At 37.7% G+C, this 20390-nt stretch overlaps 1 protein-coding gene across 2 annotated transcripts in view; it reads right to left on the bottom strand.

Moving 5' to 3' along the window:
• Nucleotides 1–3487: 3487 nt before the first annotated feature.
• LOC107676889 (SH3 and PX domain-containing protein 2A) overlaps nt 3488–20390 on the bottom strand; it is a 111832-nt gene continuing 94929 nt past the window's right edge. For both annotated transcript variants that reach the window (XM_016471623.1, XM_016471624.1), the window contains 7 exons: nt 16149–16262; nt 14262–14345; nt 9602–9719; nt 7805–8184; nt 6642–6691; nt 6429–6548; nt 3488–6062 (listed from right to left, as the gene is read on the bottom strand). In XM_016471623.1, the coding sequence (XP_016327109.1) occupies nt 4116–6062; nt 6429–6548; nt 6642–6691; nt 7805–8184; nt 9602–9719; nt 14262–14345; nt 16149–16262 (2813 nt within the window). In that variant the 3' untranslated portion in view covers nt 3488–4115. The remainder of the gene's footprint in view (nt 6063–6428; nt 6549–6641; nt 6692–7804; nt 8185–9601; nt 9720–14261; nt 14346–16148; nt 16263–20390) is intronic.

Raw genomic sequence — 20390 nt, 5'->3', positions numbered from 1 at the left:
TCAACGGCGTTGTAAGCTCAGTAAATTCAGACAGGAAGAGAAGCAAACATATGCAGCCCACACTATTCTAAGTTAAACCTGGATTTTCAGAATAAACCTAAAGCTAAAAATGAACTTGTTAGTAGACTAAACAAAACTGAAAAAGAAATCTGTCAATGATACAGTATGTAAATCGATTGGGATTTAGGATAGAGTTTGCCATGGTAACGGGGTGGATGTAGAGAAGTTGGCAGTGTGTGGTGAGGCGCTCATATAGCTGCTGATGGATTTGCCCCACCATCTCAAATTTGTAATTTGAAAGGCTGATCTGTCAAATGCCTCAGAGGATTAGATATACCCACGCTTCCCTATTATTTCCATACTGATTCACCATGGGTCTGTGAGGTCACTAAACCCCTTAAAGCAAGATGTGGTTCAGTAGGTAAAAAAGTATGAATGCAGAAATCAAGTCATGGTTGGCTGGCAGACTGAAGGTGTCCATCTATCAGGGCATTTTAACATTCCGCATAACATACTGTATTTGAACACACATTGATATATTTTGACTTGGAGGATAAAAAAAAAAAACTGGGACAAAACCAGGCATTATTTGACATAAAATTATCAGAATTATAAGTAAAAACAAAGATTTTTCCAATGCTTAACTGGTTGGTTCTTAACTGGTGAGATGCCTGTTTTTGTATTGCACATTTCCTCATTCCATCTGAGTAATGTCAAAAGTGAACAGGAGAAAGAAGAATAAAAAAAAAACAGTAAAACACAATACTGTTCCTGAAAAAAAGCATTACAATTTAAATAAATAAAAAACACATAATATAAAGCTAGCAGATACACAAGTAATATAAGAACTAGTTTGACACTTAACAGTTCCCTTGTAAATTGTATAGGCGCAAATGAAGAAAAAGCAAAGTGTTAATGGAGCTTAGCAACATCCATCACAAGCGCTGCGCTGTAGTGAATCGACACATTTCTATAATGCCATCGTCAAAAAGAGAGTTGCAATTGAGAGTGCAATGGCTTGATTTTCATTTTCAAATTTAAAAGTTAAAAACAAAATCACCCAAATTACAACTTTAAAATCCCATTATTGCTGTTTTTTTTTTAAATGATAACATTTAAAGGAAACACTCAAGTCAAATTTGGTCCAGTCACAATTAGGGATCCACATATACTATATAACTACAGAGCCCTGCTGTTTTTATTATAAAACGTTATGTCATTTGATCGTTCCCATTTTACTGCTGGCTTTTAATTAGGATTGATTGATTATTAGTAATTGTAATGTCAATTTAAAAAAAAAAAATCTGGGCGTGATAGGATGATGTTACAATGAAATAATTAAAAAAAAAAATGTTTGTTTGTTTAAATAATCTGGCATTATATGTGGATCAATAACGAGAAAGGAAGTGTCCATAGTTGCTAAAGGTGCAGCAATCAGCTTGGTTGAAAATGCATTTCTGATTTAAAAAATTATGTGAAAGCATGTTCACATAATGAGAAAAATGTTCACAAGAATTGTTTTAAAAATCTGCTTCCAATTTAAAGACAGTAGGAGACATTATTCATCTGCCTAATTAACAGAGACCCTACGTAAGAGACAAAAAATCATCTTGGTAGGGAAAAAAAGCTCAGAATATAGCAGTAGCCAATTACTACAGAACTACCAAGAATTTCAAGTTTTAAAAGAGAGTGTCAAATGACAATAAAATGGCATCTTCTCAAGACAGTATTAAATTTTTTTTTTTTTTTTTTTACATAAAAAATTATAAATACAACAAAAAATAAATTATATGCTGATGAAGTACACTGCATCTTTAAACCAGTGCATTCAAGAAAAAGCTAAAATGCATTGATTCACAACAAATGAACGACTTCATTCATCATTATTATCCATGTGTGATCACACAACAACCAACAAACAAGACAAAATAAACAATTTTCTGCTTAATAGAATATAACTGCAATCTAGCAGGTAATTAATGTTTTAACTGTTTAACACTAAAATACTGTCCAGCAGAAAACTAAATCAAATAAAAGTAGTGTTAAACTAATTTAAGAGCTCACACTATTCATTAGAAAAATATTTCAGCAGTCTTGAACATCAATTGTTTGATGCTGTTAGTGAATATTATTTGACTGAATAAGGGGGAAGTAATCATTCTGAGCTCAGACATCTATAAAGAAGAGAATTAGAGATTGGACTATGGACTAAGATAAAGTTTGTGAATTTATTTTAATATCTTTGTCGAAAATGAAACACCATGATAGTAGTTTAAACTGCTTATTGTCTAACTTCAGTACTGCCCAGCAATATCGTAATGTAAAAATTATCCTTGCATATTAATATGCTTTTCTTTGGGTTAAAAAAAAAACAAGTGCTTCCAGATATAACAATTAAATATACTTTGTTCTCAGTTCTGAAACCTCATTTAGGTTTTGCTGAATACACTGTATTTATTTGTAGCCATAAAACAAATACTAACTCTAAAACAAACTAGCAGTTGTGTCTGTAATTCTTCTTTGGTGTGATCACATTTTGGGCTCAATGTTATGCACTACTTCCCTGGGATAAAATGCTGAACAAAACAAAAGATTTTCCAGTCCTGATTTCTTGAATTAACAGATTTAGCACACACAGAGCAGCAATATCTAAAGTCCTGTCCTCTCAAGCTGTCTACCCTCCTAATATAAACAGATGCACTTTGTAAACTAAACTTGGGTTTAAACCCAATAATTAAGTGGGCATGAGGTGATCTATGCATGTAGCTTTCACAGACTATTTTCCTTTAACATGTTTTATTCATTTTGGCCTGTGCATATTTAAAGAATGGGGAAGACAAAAGAGACTTAAACAATAACAACCTGCAACTAAGCAGGACAGGATGTGACTCAGTGAACTGTTTTGATGTGTTAAGGCTTGTTCACACCGGGACGAATATCGCGCGATTATCGCCGATTATGACTAAACAAAGGGCGCCAATGTGAGTGTACACACCGACGCACAAAACACGAGGCGTAAAAGCATAATTTTTTAAAAAACGCCTCGGGCTCGTTTTTTTGGTTTGACGCGCCGCGTTAAAAACCGGACCGGCCAATGAGATTGGCGCTTTTGTTCACGTGCCTGGAGCTGCTGAAGTTACAGTAAAACACGACTTGGTGGCACTCAAGCACAAAACGGTCTTGCCGAGCACACATTGATACCTAACGACAAAGAGGAAGTAAGTAGACCAAGAAGATGCATCGAGGCAAGATGAATGTAGAGCTGCTGGTCTCATTGGTGTCTGAACAGAAAGGGCTTCATGACAAATGCGACAGCGACTACAAAAATCTCGATAAGAGGGAGTTGTTATGCAGATCAAATAGGATTCGATGTGTACCGGGGTATTTCTGTTTTTCATTAAGCGCCATCTAATGTCAGGGAGTGAATTTGCACGTTCACGCGGCTCATCGCCTGCGAAAAGCGCTTGGGTATGAACACAAAAGATGCGTCGAAAAACGTCGGCGATAAGCACGCACGATAATCGTCCCGGTGTGTACGAGGCTTTAGGACGTTACAAGAAAGCAGAAATACATCTCTAAGGAAGATATAACACAAACATCAACACAAAACAATTTAAAAAAAGGATAGTTTTAAAAAAAACGACAATCAAAGTTATGCTTTGTTTTTTTGAGTGCACTCAATGCTAAGATAACTTTCGACATTGGTTTTTTGTTCAAAAATTTTTAAACAGGAAATTCTTGTTTACAAGTGCTTAAGATTGGATTTGCACTTTTGGTTATGCACCTATGCTGAAATGATCTTTCTCACTGGTATTTGTTGTAACAAAAATAAGTTTGTTGCTTTCTGTACTTGTAGGCCTATGGCACTAAGTTGAAGTTTGGTATTTTCGTTGCGTCACTGGTATTTGACCGATTCCTCTTAACATTCAGTGAAAGATGTACGAAGGCACCCATTTGGCATAAAGTTACGGCAGGTATTTTGCTAAACATTCACCTGCATTACTCTAGTTTTAATGTAAACTCTGTCCCTCTCGTTTCAAACCAAAAGTCCTTCAGTCAGTTCATCTTTTTACATTTTGATTACAATTGTGCATGTTTAAAACATTTTTGGGGAATTACTTTTTTCTCTCCAGGTAGTTAGACGGTACCCAGCCTTTACGTCCCTGTAAGCCATCGAGAACCTGGCAGTACCACCATCCATTTGGATTCTTCTCCAGAACTTCAAGACTAGTGCCCTCCGAGAAACCCATGGTCTCTTCGTCGCCACGGTAGGCAGCGATAGATACGTAAACCTCTCGAAGGTTGTTGTGAATGAGGTGTGTCTTCTCGATGGGCTTGGGTCTTACTGTAGAGATTGGAATTCCGTTTCTCTGGGCAATCAAGGGGCTTGAACTTCCGGTGGGTGCTGTAATGGTGGTCCCAGACCTGACCCGTACATCAGTCACCGCCTGCGGTCGAACGGCAGTGAAGGAGGAGTTTCGCCTTACGCCGCCTGTGGACCTCAAGTGGTCGCCTGCACCCAGTGATTCATTTCTTCTCAAAGACCCTGTGTGGATGTTGGTGTCCTTCAGAGGCTGTGGTGGAGATACAAACACTGACTGCGGTCGCACTGCTGCTTGACGGACACCGTTCCTCATCCGTACACCTGAACCATTCAGCATTGCGGTTGGTTTGCTAAAACCCCCCGGTGGTTTGGATGGGATTGGTGGACTAGGGTTGCTCATACTCCTCAGGTTCTGCTGGTTTAGGTTGTTAAGGACCTGAACACGCTGCTCATTTTTCTCGAGGCTGTTGGACTTGTTGGTGCTACCAAGATCAACAAGAGGGCCATCACGGGATTCTTGTACACTGACGTTTTGGGTATTCTTGACTGGCTCGAAGTAGAAAGTAGGTGCCCATCCCTCATCATCGCCCCAACGGACATACCACCATCCACTTTCCTGCTTCTCCAGTACCTCAACCTCCACACCAGCTGGGAAGCTGACCTCTGACTCTTGGGCCCGTTCGTAGGCATCTGTGGTCCTGTAGAGCACACTTTCATGGTCGGATTCCCCACCTCGGCTACCTTTGGAATAGACGCTGGAGAGATCGGAGGTACTTCTAGAGGAGACAGAATCCTCAGAGGACACAACGGAAGCAGACTCAGAATCTTCACCGCCACGTACTGCACGGATCGGGCCTTGCCGAAGACTTCCGGTGGGCCGAAGCTGGCGGCGTAGGCTGCTGATGTCCATTCTTTCAGGACTTTGTGGCTCTGACTTTGTAAGCAGAGGTTTGGGTCGCACCACTGGTTTGGGCCTGGCTAAGGGACTTTGACCAACCCGGATCTCCACATCTTTTCGCATGACAGGCTCTCTTTTGGGATTGCGTCCTGATTCGTCTGATGATGACTTGGGGCTGTGTCTCTCAGCACGGCCAAGAGAGTGACTCCGGCTAAGATCTGGCGTTACTTTCCGGAGGGGCTTTCCTCCTCCAGAGGAGGACCCGAAGGGTTTACGACCCAGTGTGAGACTCCTTGGGGTATGTGAATTGCAACCACTGGCAAAGTCATCGGAGGAGAACCTAAAGCCTTCATTTTCATAAATGACCTCCTCCTTATTGACATCCTCCAATGAGTTTCTTTTCCTCAAGGGGGAGGTCATCACTTTTAGTAAAGGCGATGCTTTGCCAGCCTGTGCAATTCTTTCGGCAGCTGCTGGGTTGCTTTTAATTTCAAACTTACGGGGCTCTGGTTTTGGGGAATTATTTATTTTTTGTTTTGGAGGATTACTGTCCAGATCGGAGTCAAAACCAATGGCGGGAACATCATATTCCGGCTCCTCATAGACACACTGAGTGGGAGATTCTGGAGCTTTGGAGGCAGAGCCAGCCAGAGAAGGTGATTCCTCTGAGTCCTCTTTCTTGACTGGTGGAGCAGGGGGTGGAACTTTAGGGCGGGTAAGTGTGCTGGTTCGCCGGCTCAGGTTGGGCTTCTTGCGTTTATCGATAAAGGAGCAGGGTGCCCAGCCCTCCATATCCCCGATCTGGACATACCACCAACCACTAGAATTCTTCTCTATGACCTGAAGACCACATATTACATGTTTACTTAATACAATGGCATATATTTATTATACAGCGGGTTTCAAACATCACTAATCACCACTAATTAATATGCTTATCTTACAATGAATGCCACAAATTTGTTTGCATTATTAAAGTGTGCATAAAAACCTTAAATAATCCTAAATATTGCTCTTCAGAAATAGTCATTTTTAATTTTCAATCCTGAAAATGAGTTTATATTAAGCTTTAAATAAACACTTTTTGACTCCACTCTATACAGTATATTTATACTTTTTAATATTCTCATTAGTCAAAAGATGTTCCTATTTAGTTTTTGAAAAATAAAATAATCACATTTTATAGTAAGAATTTATCTGACTTACATCAGCCTTTTGTCCTCCACGGAAGCTGATGCCGTCTGAGATACTGGATTGAAACTCTGCTATGGTGTAGTACTCCGCTTCCACAGTAGGGGCCTCTGGAGGTTTGGGCAACTGGAATGCCTTGAGTATTGAAGAAAAAGACAGTACTGTCTAATAAGTAAACACTGCTCTCTATGAATTTAAAATATCAATAAATGATTTTGGTCTGCTTACCAGATTTGTATCTCTTCGAGGAGGAGGTTTCTGCCTGAGGTTTGGAGATCCTGCCAGGTGAATACAAAACATTTTATTAACTGTCTCTCAGTTAAAGACAGCAAATATTACTGTAGCTTAATCAAATGTAGGACTTGGAAATTAGGAGAGTTCGCAGTTTTCCTTTTTGCCAAAACTTTTTTAGCATTTTCAAAAAAAGGTCAAATTGGAGCCAAACTGGATTACAGTGCCATCAGTAATCCTCATTAAGAGAGAGAAGTTTAGTGACATGTTCCAACACACTCAAGCATGCGTTCACAACAAGCATATTTAAAAAAAAAAATAATAATAATAGTAAAATTTAGAAGGAAATATTGTAGTGTGGGAAATGCAATGGCCTGGTTATGACTGAGAATAATGATAGCAATAGCCAATGAGAAAACAAAAGAAAAAAATTAGAAGCTTAAAACGAACATTGTCTCTTTAAATGTCATGTTTCATCTTTTTTGTTTTTTTAGGTTTTTAGCACAAAGTGCCATGGATACAGCACATCAGTTACTGCAAGTTTTAACCAACACCAGGAATTTGGGGGATTATATGCCGTCTGTTAAGAACCTGTTAATGTGAAATAGTAGTCTGTTCATCGTACCATCCACAACAAAACAGATTTACAAGGATGAAAGTCATGTAATGTGAGAGGTACAGCATGGGATTTTTTTTTTTTTCAGTTGTATAGTGTACATTTGGCATTAGACAAATAAGTAGGCACAAGAACAAACAAACAGCAAACAAACAGCAGTTGACAGGCTGAATGTTGAGCAACAGAGACAGTGAATGTGTCACTATCAAGGTACACAACACCCGGACAAAATGTTAGGAAACATCTGTTTACCAAAAATAAATGTTACCTATGGCATCAAATCCTATGTGCAAAAATAACAGGAAAATAAACATATTTATTATATAAAATATGGCTATATAATTGTACAATTATATAGAAAAATAAGATAATATATTTAGTTAAATTATAGCAATATATTTTTATTAGAAAATAATATAATACAATTTAATTATAATTATGTGAATAAATACTTCAAGTTTTATATATATAATATTTTTTCTAATATTCTGAACATGTGAATGCTGTCTACCTTTAGTTAAACATGTCATAACTCTTTACTCACCTATTTCAACTCTGTGTGGTGCCACCCGGGCTATAGCAGGTGACCCCGGCTCTGCCCTGCTCTTGTTCTCTTGTAGGGCAGCACTAGATCCAGAGTTCATTCCCAAACCAGTGACCACTGTGGGTGCCACTCCAGCCTCTGGGGCATATGGGATAGGTAAACTGATTTCACTTTTGGAGATGTGGTGCTCAGGGCTGGTGGCCTCTCCGTCAGTTTGAATGTCCTTCTCGCTTACAGCTTTCTTGTTGAGGAGGTTACTGATCTCCATTATGTTTCCGATGATCTCCACAGGGCCAGTCAGAGTCTTCTTCCTTGGGGAAAGGTCATCTTTCAGTTTCTTCAGGTATGAGGCTGGGGCCCAGCCCTCTTTACCCTGATACCTGCCACACATTAGTAGCAGTATTATCTTTCCAGACATGGAAATAATAAATAATTAAATAAATACTAATGAATTGTATAACTCCATGAATTTACCATTCTCATACTGACCACTAGAGGTCAGCATAATGTTTTAAGTAAGATGAAGTTTTAGTGCTCTTTATGGACAGTATCTCCCCTTATGTAAAACTGATGTATACCCACACACAACTTATATATGTAAATCATGTATAACATGTAAATCATATTTACATATATTTACATTACATATAAACCCCGGACCACAAAACCAGTCATAAGGGTCAATTTTTCGAAATTGAGATTTACACATCAACTGAAAGCTGAATAAATAAGATTTCCATTGATGTATGGTTTGTTAGGATAGGACAATATTTGACCGAGATACAACTATTTGAAAATTGGAATTTGAGGGTGCAAAAAATCAAAATATTGAGAAAATCGCCTTTAAATTTGTCCAAATTAAGTTCTTAGAAATGCATATTACTAATCAAAAATTAAGTTTTAATATATTTACAGTAGGAAATTTACAAAATATCTTCATGGAACATGATCTTTACTTAATATCCTAATGATTTTTGGCATAAAAGAAAAATCAGTCATTTTGACCCATACAATGTATTTTTGGCTATTGCTACAAATATACCCCAGCGACTTAAAGGCACAATATGTAAGATTTTTTTATTAAAATATCCAAAAACCACTAGAACAGTGTTATATATTTTGCTGACTTGTGTACTTACATTATCCCAAATGTTTCGGAGAATGTTTAAATCCAGAGAAATAAGCAATTTTAACTAGTGACACGGACCGTGTCTATAGTGTCATTGTGTCGCCTGCCAATGACGTCATATCCCCTCGATTTCCGGTTTTGTTTTGTAGAAAACATGGAAACACCAAAGACACTTTAATATGTTGTGCGTTTTATTAGACCGGTGACGACCGCACAGAGTAGCATTATAACAGAACTTTCAAATGTATCTAGTATGATAAAACAGTGCTGCTTTTAAAAGCTCCGCTGCTTTCGAGCCATGTGTCGCGCTTGTTCAGCGGCCTCGTTTCGCTTCGACGGCTTTCAGCCTCACCCTGCTTCATTCTACTACGTTAATAAATCATTAGCTCATCCATGAACATGATTTCTGCCCGAATCCCGTCGGATTGCATTGGCTGTGTGGGGATGAAGACGACAACTCCCATGATTCCACACTCAGTCACGGCGTCATCAAACTACACCTTTGCCTCTTTTTTTTATTTTGAATACGTGCCCTCTAGCGGCGAAAATTACATATTGTGCCTTTAAGACTGGTTTTGTGGTCCAGGGTCACATATTGCATTGAGGAAATTGAAAAAAAAAATCACATCTTAAACATCACCTTAAAGTATGAGGACCAGATTGATTACCTGATGTACCACCATCCCTCCAGGTTCTTCTGGATGACCTCCACGGTTACTCCTTTCTCGAACCCGATCTCATCTTTTCCCTGACTGGTATACGCCTGGACAGTGACATATTTCTCCTCTAAAAATACAGATAAGGGAAAAAGAATGAGAAAGGATTTTGGTACTGTACTTGGGCCTTTGCCTTTTCTGCGGTCTGAAAGGAGGTTGACAAATGGATTCAAATGCTAACTTTCAAACCTACAATTTTTAGGACTTTCTTTGGGAAAACAGAGCAGAAGTAAAACCACAAAGTTTGCAGTAAGACCCTTCCAACACTCACCCGTCACCACAGGCACAATAATAATCTCACAATCCGTCATTAATATTAACACTAACAAATCCTCCAGGAGACAGTGGGACTAAAGTAACTAGAGCAACACAGCCCAAGACACAATAATAATGGTAAGCCTCCATAGGAAATACCTAGTAGAGTCAATCAATCAGAAGTCAAAAGAAAAAAAAAATGCTTTGCATTAGAAAATGTGAACCTTTTTAGGAATATTAAGACTTTTTTCACTGTGACATTATCATGACAATTCCCTTCCATAATTCATCCCAAAATACAATTACTGCAATGCATCTGGACATTTCCCTTTTTTTTAAATCAGCATATATTAAAGGTAGGGTATACACAATTTCAGAGAGGCTAGCAATAGCAAGCTAGCTTTGAATCCATAAGATACCACCCTGCCTGCAAATCACTCTCCAAAGCCATGCCTCCTCCAAAACACATGGATGAACATTTTATAGTTCTAAAACTGGACATCGTTTTCTTTAAGCGAAATATAAGTCTTTAATATTTCTTTTGACCTTGTGCTGAAATATGATCTGGACAGGTTTAGTTAGATTCACCCAGTAAGAGAAATAACTGAGCAGGACCAGTTTAATACTTCAATTTCGCATTGAACCCTCATGAGATCCTATAAAGCATTTCTCTTCCCAAAAAAGCTCACATAAAACATCATTCAGTATTGTTTACATGCAGCATAACTATGTTTAACATCTACATGACATCTTTTCCTTTGCGACTAAAGCTTACAGTCTGCACAGAGCAATGCTATAGATTTAGATTTAGTGAAACGGCAAAAGAGAAATAGAAATAGTGCTGATAAAATATATAGTAGTGGGAGAAGTGTTGAAATAGATAAACAACAAAAAAAGAGATGAATGTCTAGTATATCTAGTTTTTCTAAGCAGTGAATAACTTAGTCTGCCAACAACATATGACATGAGGTCAGGGCAGTCACTCTCTTTCAACACTTAATGCGTTCCCAGCAGCAGACAAGCTGGGAAATCTGATAATTGATCATACGACAGAGAAGAAACTACCCTGTGCTGATCTCATCCTGAACTTCTGACCTAAAACCAACACTAAACTTGATCACAGGCATCTCCTTTTGAGTTCCACAGAAGAAAGTCATAGTGTGGATTGATCAAGACCAACAGTAGTGAGAGATGTCAGGGTAAAAATGCAAGAGCCAAAAAAAAAAAACTAAAAAAATAAATGCCTCAAAACACTTTTTCCACCAGTCAGCAGTATTTTCTTGGAGGGCTGTTCTGGATGGTGGAAAAAGTCAGGTGGGTCCAGAACACATTACTTCAGTTTTGCATGCACTTGTGGAGCGATGTGCCAACAAAGGAATTTTCTCCCTCAGCCTCTGTGACCTAAAAACCACTGCTATATGTACAAACGAGTTAAGAGAGAGAGATTGTGGACACAGATCATTCTAACTATCACATTGATCTTTCTGAAACTTGCTTGCTTTAACAAGTCATGCAAGCTAACCAAATGCCTGGATCCAGCAGGCTCTGTCTGAATCTGAGCTGTTCCCACTGCTGAATTCTACACTTTCTGAATACTTCATCCAAAAATGAAAATTGTTCATTTACTCACCCTTTTATCATTCTGAACCCTTTACAATTGTTTTGTCCTCTCATAAAACAGAAAAGGAGAAGCTTAGGAGAATGCTGATGTTGCTGATCAAAATTTAATGTGACCATGTTTTGTCAAGCTCCAAGAATGACAAAAAGAACCATGCAGCATTTTATGCTACTGTATATTCTGAGTGTACTAAGGACATATAACTTTGTATGAGTAAAATACAGAAGTTTAAAGGGACAGTTCACCCAAAAATGAAAATTCTGTCAATTACTCACCCTCATGTCGTTCCAAACCCGTAAGACTTTCGTTCATCTCCATAACAAAAATTAAGATATTTGTGACGAAATTTGAGAGCTTTCTGATCCTCCCATAGACAGCAATACAACTACCATATTCAAGGCCCAGAAAGGTAGTAAGGACATCATTAAAATAGTCCATGTGCCATCAGTGGTTCAACCGTAATTTTATGAAGCTACGAGAATACTTTTTGTGTGCAAATAATTTTATTCAACAATTTATTTTCTTCCATGTCAGTCTTCGACGTGCATTCATGAACACAAACCCTTTTAGCCCTTTAAATCATTATCCACTTATAAAACATTTAACATCATGACTTTTGAGGTGTTTTATGGTGTATTTTGGTTATTTCTGGAGTTTTACAGCTCCTGGTCCCCATTCACTTTATGGAAAAGAGCAATATTGCCTAACATCTCTTTCTGCGGAATATGGAAGCATATTACCTAAAAATCAAAAATTATACTGGTTTGGAGCATAAGGGTGAGTAAATTACATAATTTTCATCTAGAATCAAATGTATTTTGTAAGAACGTGCTTAGTTGTAACTGAGGCTCTACAAAATACGAGTTTTGAAACCAGTGCTTTACATAAGACAAGTTTTTTTTTTTATCCACTCTGAAACACTCACTACCCCCGACCTGTTTTGAAGGTTGCAATTTGCGTTTATGTAGAAAAGTTCCCTCTGAAACCACTGGCTGCTCTGTCTCCAGATCATCCATGGTGCTCTCTGACTCATTAGTATGTACACAGTAAAAAAAAAAAAAAAAATCAGGATTAAATGCAGTTACACACAGCGAGCCAATGACCTACTTCTATACTTTCCACTGCGAGTTTCCAACAACTGCTCCAATCATGCAGAGCAAAGTAAGGGAGAAATAATGAGTTACTGTAACAGTGTCACATTCAATCTGAAACCAGAATTTTTTTCCAAATCTACACAAGTCCATATCAAAAGAGAAGAGAAAAACAATATTACATTTGTAAAAAAAAACAAAAACAATGTAAAATTTTAACCTGATTTCATCTAAAATATCATTTACCAGGGTTATTAGTGGTGGTTTCTGAAGAACAGATGTTTGAACAGACTCATCCCATAAGACCTGGGATTTCATATCTTATTAGTGTCAGGAGATATTCACCCAGTCCCAGACAGGTTATTATTCATCCACCTGCCAATACAGCATGGAAAAGCTCTTAGCATGTGCTTCCACCGATTCCAGGTCCAGCATGCTCTACTTAGAGCCATGTTCATGGTGTCCATGGTATGTTAGCATACTCCAACGCTACACAAATGGAAAACTGTGGGAATTACAACTCTTAAGCTTGGAGGTCCATTCTTCTTATGACTCAACATGAAACGAAAGATCTCCAAGGAGACTCCTTACCATACAAACACACATTTCCAGCAAAGGTCAAGACATTAATCCTCATTTGCGGTCTGGGTGTTTAGAATGAAACACTGTGATTTTGAAAGGTCAAACCTCATGCGTGATTCAACTCATCCTCTACCTCGAGTTTAGAGTTTATGCACTGTTTATATCAATTATTTGACATGTAGCCAAACTACAGGATCTGACTAAATTCAGCTGAATTCAATATTATGACATTCTATCTCTGGCAGAACACCAATAATAAAATGATTTCATTTTAAACAATGTTTTTGCCCATTCAGTGGAAGTCAACAGGGGTCCAAAACAACATTGGTCCTTATTGACTTGTGTTGTATGGAAAAAAAACATTCTTCAAGATATTTTTGGTGTTCTGTAAAAGAAAGAATTCCATACAGGTTTAGAATGGCATGAGGGAGACTAGACATCCTGACTGAATTTAGATTTTTGGGTGAAGTATCTCTTTAAATTGTCTTAACTGGCAAAAGTCATTTGTTCATTACAAAAGTAAGAAGATCAAGCTGGCTGACCAGCATATTTTGGTCCACCAGTTAAACCAGCAACAAATCAGTACTAACTACCGTAAACCAGTCTTAAGAACAAGATTCTGCAACTCTGTACTCTAATGCCATACATGAAATTTCTAATCTATATATCACACTACAATATTTCAGAATTATTATATTATTCTAAACCAGTCTTCATCCTAAAAAACATCTTAAAAATAACTTCTCTGCTTTATTTTAAAACTGTTTTCTTCATCTAAAAACAAACTTAATTATCTTGTTTTTAATTCATACACAAGTGAACAATTTATGATTATAACAGATTTTATGATGGCTTGCATATGAAACAGGCCACCCAGCATGCTTTGGGAGCCAGATCCAGAAGTTGGATCCAGAAAGAGAGTTTAGGTTTCTAAAGAGCGTGTTTTGTGCATTTTAAGCGAATCACTGTGTAAACCAGCACAAACGCACCATGCAGATTGGTCACACAGGTGAGTGCTTGCATGTGATCAGTCTATGCAGGCATGCGTGATTGCATGTGTGTTCACCTCGACTCTGTTGGCGGTTGACTATTCCCCCTAGTGTCCATCTCCGGTCAAGCCTCTTCAGATGAGCCTTACGTCTCTTAGTAACTGACACGGGTGAATGAAGACAGCAGAAAGAGAACAGAGACATGACAAACTCAACATAAACAACTCAAGAGGAACACTGGTATTAGTGTAATGAAGACATTATTACATGAAAGAAAAGAGTTTTGTGATTGGTTAGGAGGGTTCTTGGCTTGAACAATGATGGCAAAGCAAAGGAGGACTTGGATTAATACATGTGTTATTAGATTTTAACGGCGCACGTTATACTGTGGGATGGTAAAGTCTGAAAAATGTATGGTGTTTTACATTTTTATTGTGTTTACAGAATGGAAACTTCATATAGTTTACAGAGGCTTTACCACTCATCAACTCCGTAGATTCAAAACGAAAGAAAAGTCGAACTAAAGATGGTTCAAATAAACCATCAAGTAAAGTTCAAATAAAGTTCAGCTTCAAAAAAACTGCAGCTACATCCAGAAATGAAGCCGTTGTGGACATATGGGAAGGTAAATTACTCCTCAGGGATCAATAAATTGTGTGCATGTGTGAGGATGCATCGATCCATCTTAGACAAAGTTAGTAGCGAAAGCTTTATCTCCGGCCTGACCACTCCTAATCTTAAACACAGTCTTTCAGTGGCATAAAGTTCAAGACGCAGCTAAAAATGTGGTTGGCTAAAACAGGAAACTCAACCCAGGAAATGCTGATGGCAGCAGATGATTGAAGTTTGGACAGTAGAGGAAGACATATTTATAATGATACGGTTCTTTATGTGTGTTTCATTGCAGTGAGATAACAAATGGGTGTTTCTTCAAATTCGGTCAATTTATGTTCCAGGAGTTGATTTTTACTGATGTTGACATGAAATAAAAATTCTCTATATTTCTTTTGCAAATACATGTTATGGATCTTATGGTGAATGATTCATACATGTATACTTTTCATTTTTTATTTTGATTTGATTTGATTTATTTATTTAGACATTGTAATGTTTAATCAAATTTTCAATCTTCCAAGTCAGAAAACGACAAATCTCTCTCTGGTGACGTATGCCAGACATCTCCAATCCAAATGTAATTTGCTTAAACCCTGTCCCTCCACAACCAACTGAAAACTCGCAATCATTTTTGAGTGCAAATTTTACAAACTGTGTGAAAATCTTGTTTACTTTTGTGTATTTATGCTATATAAAATACTATGACAGGAGTCAGCCATTTTATTACAAAATGTTTGAAACTACTGTCGTTTCAACCACATAATGCTAATAAATACAACATGTAACTTAAAATGTGGTAGAAATGACACAGTTGTGGGGATTTTCATTAAACAAATAAATACCTTTGGGGGGAAAATCTATTAACAAATAAACTAGTTAATAAAAACTCACACTTCTGTCTAAATGTTTTAAAAAGTCCACAGGGCCAAAAGTTCTTATAGTTGAAGAAGCACCCAGATTCAATGTGGTGTTCAGTTACGACATACTATGAAATAAAACCAATGAACTAGTGCTAGATATTTATTATGTAGATTTATTAGATTCAAAGAAATAATAGCAACACTTTCATGAAGGAGCGAGAGAGCCTTCCTTCTTTCCTTCATTTCTCCTGCTGCAATCGATGATCTCTCACAGTCCCAAAGCCCTCAGTTCTTCTCATAAGCAAGTGGAAGTTGCTCAAGGAAAATTTGGGATACAGATTTTATCCTCCAAGATAGATATATTGGGTATTGATTGTTCACTGAATGTGAAGCAAACCACTGGTGTTGGTCAAGATTTCTTGGGGTATAAGAATGTTTGTGCAGATGTTCAAAAGGAAAGTATGAGAGAGAGTATATTTAGTGTCCTACCTTCTCCAGATCTAGATGTTCCCAAGTCCAGATCATCTCTGGTGCCGCTCTGAGAGTCCAGGTACGTGGCAGGAACCCAGCCTTGTTCTTCAGCTGTGCTGACAAACCACCAACCTACAGACACAACAGAAGAAGAAAAAAAACATAAAATATTCTTTTTTTTTACCTAATACAGTGTCAAATGCTGAGCTCGTATGTTGAAATGAGCCTGTTTTAACCACCCGGACAGAAAGACTGTATTTACAGAATGCTTTGCAAACAAACACTAATGCACAAATATTTGGTTTTCACTAATCTGATGGGAGGCAATGTTTTGGCTCCAGTCATGCTCACAAACACACTCTCTGGTGTTATTTCGTTTCAGGCGATGTGTTTATAAATTCTGTGCACTTCCTGTGTAACATTTGGGATCAATTAGACCTGACACTATCATAATTATCAAAGCGGGTGGACATGGTTTTATTTGTATGCACAGTCCAACACGAGGAAGTTTGGATGCGTCTGACATGTTCTTAGCAGCTAACATGATGAATGTTATGAGCTCATATGCGTGTTTTGGGCCAAAATAACCTCATCAATTAAATTTATGTCTTTCGGTTCCTCCTTCATGTGTCTGAATAAGTGCTGAATTTGTTAAATGTAGTGTCAGCATTGTGATTTATTTCTGAAATGTGGATTATGATGTTTTTTTTTTTTCACATTTCCACTATAACTCAAAGATGATTCTGAGCAGCCTTAAAAACAAAGCAGCAAAAAAGATGGACATGAATGTTATACCAAGAGAGACCCATACAACCTTCATGGAAAGGTCATTTGGGTAAATCCTTTGGGTTATGGAATTAAAATAATATATCTGGCACACTTGCATAAAAATGTAAAGTCAACATATGTGAACGCCAATGGATGAAAATTCTAAACGGTTCTCCAGCTGAAAAACAGATCCTTCGGAACCAGCCTGTTGCCAAGGTAACAAAGTATTACTGGCAAGCTGTTCATAACAGTGTGATGTCATCAGTCAGCAATAATCCAGCTCTGACATCATAATAATACAGAAGCAGGTCTTTTGACAGGGTGCTAAGTGAGCCAAAGGTTCTAAACTCCCACTTGGGCCAGTAATCACTTCAGAATACTGTAAACTCTAGAATACATGTATTCACCCATATCACACACATCAAACGTGTAAAAATACCTGCATATATATATTGCAATATGTACCCTTCAAGACCAAGGCCCCATATCCAGTTCATCATCTGAAACAACAATTTACTGCATCTTTCCTTTCAAACCATACTTTGTACAGTGGCTTTGTAATAAGCATCCTTTATGTATATCCTTTGCAATGGTGAAAATGCCACACCGACCTGTGGTGGACATAATTATCATGTTCAGTGTGTTGGAAATAGACTGTGGTCTTGTCTGTGACCATAAACCAAGATCTATATCCAGACCAAAACTCAAGTTGAGACCCAGACCCAGACCATGTTTATGTGGTCTCAAGACCACAAGATAAAGACTTCAACTTTGGTATAGCCTACTATAATACTAAAAACAAAACAACATCCAAATTCAGTGTAGGGGACTTTTTTGCTCGTTTATCCAGAAAACTGGCCTCAAATCTCAACTGAAAGGCAAACTTAATCTAGCCTCGTCAGTACTTTTTTTTCTTTTTTTTGACAGAAATTAATACTTTTATTCAACAAGGATGCATTAAATTAATCAAAAGTGAGAGACATTTACAAGATTTCCAGTTCAAATAAACATTATATTCAACAGACAATCTTGAAAAAAATTGTTTTACTGTTTCCACAAAATATTAAGCAGAACTGTTTTCAACTATGTTAAAAAGAAGTGTTTTTTGAGCAGCAAATCAGCATATTAGAATGATTTTGACACTGAAGACTGGAGTAACGATGCTGAAAATTCTGCTTTGCCATCACAGGAATAGATAGTAGAAATAGAAAACAGTTACTTTAAACTGTATTAGTATTTCACAATATTTCTGTTTTTACTGTATTTTTGATCAAACAAATGCAGCCTTGGTGAGCAAAAAAACTCACAGACGCCAAACTTTTGAACTGTAATATACATTTTAAACCCCAAAGAAACACTGACTCTCATTTTAAAAACTGAATGCTGATGCCAATAGTTGGAAGTCATACACAGAGAGACGAAAAACAAACACAGAGATCAGAAAACTAGTGCTAGATCAGTGTGCCAACAGATCAGAACAGTGCTTACATACAGAAATCATAAGATACATTTAAGCCAAATAGACCACACTGACATCTATACCACCCTGACACAGCAAATCTCTCTCACAAATGCACGCACACACACGAGTAGTATGAATTTGCTACTGAATTTGTGAGAGAGCTGAGAGCAGGTTGTGGCCACCCTGCCTGACTGACCCTCTTTGAATGAGATACTGTCTACCTGTTTGTGCACACCAGGAACCGTCTACGACAAGCACAGAGGGTCAATTCTAACGAAATGCAAAATGGCAAGGGTTGCACGCAGTTTAGCCATCACAAAGATGCTTTTCATTGGATTCAGCTTGTGTTTGTTTATCTATTGCGTATATGCTATAGGTGGGTTTCATCAGCCTTCAGTACAACCTTTGAGGTGCATTTTCATTAAAACCTAAAAAAATGAATAGTACTTTTAAGAAATTTGTTTAAAATGATGTTTACACACATACCGTAAGATGAAGACTAGTCTTATGTCTAGCTTGATGTAGCATCCACACCATTAGGTGTCAGTATACATCTAAGATGACATAAAATAAAAAAATAAATAAAAAAAGCATTTCAAATACTGGACCTCTAATCAAGAAATAATGAATATGAACAGTCAGAAGAACTGACTCGGTTCCTCTGATCTGAGTTCAACTGGGAGCTCAGATTGATACTATGTGCTATGCCTGCTAAATTTCAAATCTAAACTCTTGCTTAACAGAGCAGAAACTAATTCTTTCACCAAAACAAAAGACACGCAGAGCGCAAGACAGACAGCAGGAATGCTTCTTTGATGCTGAAACGATGTACTCCTCTGAATTCCTCTGTGGTTCAGGACGTTACGATCATCTCACACAAAAACAGACAACAGAAGCCGTTCTGCTGAGATACAAGTGGGCTTGCTCTTCAAAGCAAAAGATCTAGGCTTTTCTGAGAAAGATGGTGTTCCTGCAAAACAGACTAATAAATCGTGTGTATCTGCTTCTGAGAAATGTTTCTTCTGAAAGCTGCATGTGTGTGCCATGAACTTTGTTCTGATACACATGGTAGTGGGTCGTGTGAGCTTTTGTTTATGTACACGGTTAGATGAGATTTGGTTTTGGTGTTTAAATCCTGGTGTTCTAGTTTAATGTGCAGACATGTTGGCACTATCAAAACAATTCTTGTGCAATTCAAAATGTGAACTACTGGTTCAACCAATGAGACGATGTTGTGCACATTCACATTTGTTGTATTGAATAGACTAGAGCAATGTGAACATTCTTCAAAATATGTCCTTTTTTGTTCAATGGAAGGAATTAATAACATATGGGTTAGCACTGACAAAAGGGTTCAGTGCAACTAAAAATTGATTATCTCACCTGATATTTGTGTGTATATATACTTTCAATTAGTGCTGGGCGGTATGACCAAAAATTTATATCATGGTATTTTTCAAAATTAGACCGGTTTCACGGTATATGACGGTATTTTTTTTCATGCATGACCGGGTGTTAACCATGTTTTCTACTGATTGAGAGGAAATACCGCGGTATATTGACTTAGAATGCCCTATTTTACTGTCATGATGAGTGAATATTGTCAAAATAAACCACACTAAATAGTGACTAAACACGACCCCTTTTAATACATCATAACCAGGAGTCACTCTCATTTATAATCACGGCATCGTCTGATAAAATCAACATGCATCTACACTAAAGAGAGGCTATGCGGTTGTTTTGGCTATATAACTTTTTTGTCTCATGCAGCGCACTGCCTGCATCTGAGTAACAATCTAAACAAAAACAACAAACAAAAAAAGTGCATGTGATATGAACTACACTCATATTTATAATTCCAAACAATCAGTAAGTGACAGGTGCTTGGAAACGCTGTTTTGTACTCATTTATTGACGAGTCGGCTGCGGTGCGGCCAACTGAATGTGCTGCTTCTCTGCCGCTCACTGCACAGAACAGACGCCGAGAGAGGTGACACTTCTCCGGGAAAGTCAGACCTCGCGTTCGC

The sequence above is a fragment of the Sinocyclocheilus anshuiensis genome, unplaced genomic scaffold (assembly GCF_001515605.1).
Source record: "Sinocyclocheilus anshuiensis isolate Anshui unplaced genomic scaffold, SAMN03320099.WGS_v1.1 scaffold2166, whole genome shotgun sequence".
NCBI classification, from domain to species: domain Eukaryota; kingdom Metazoa; phylum Chordata; class Actinopteri; order Cypriniformes; family Cyprinidae; genus Sinocyclocheilus; species Sinocyclocheilus anshuiensis.
Note: the sequence above shows the minus strand (reverse complement) of the source record. Positions and strands in the feature narration are given on the sequence as shown.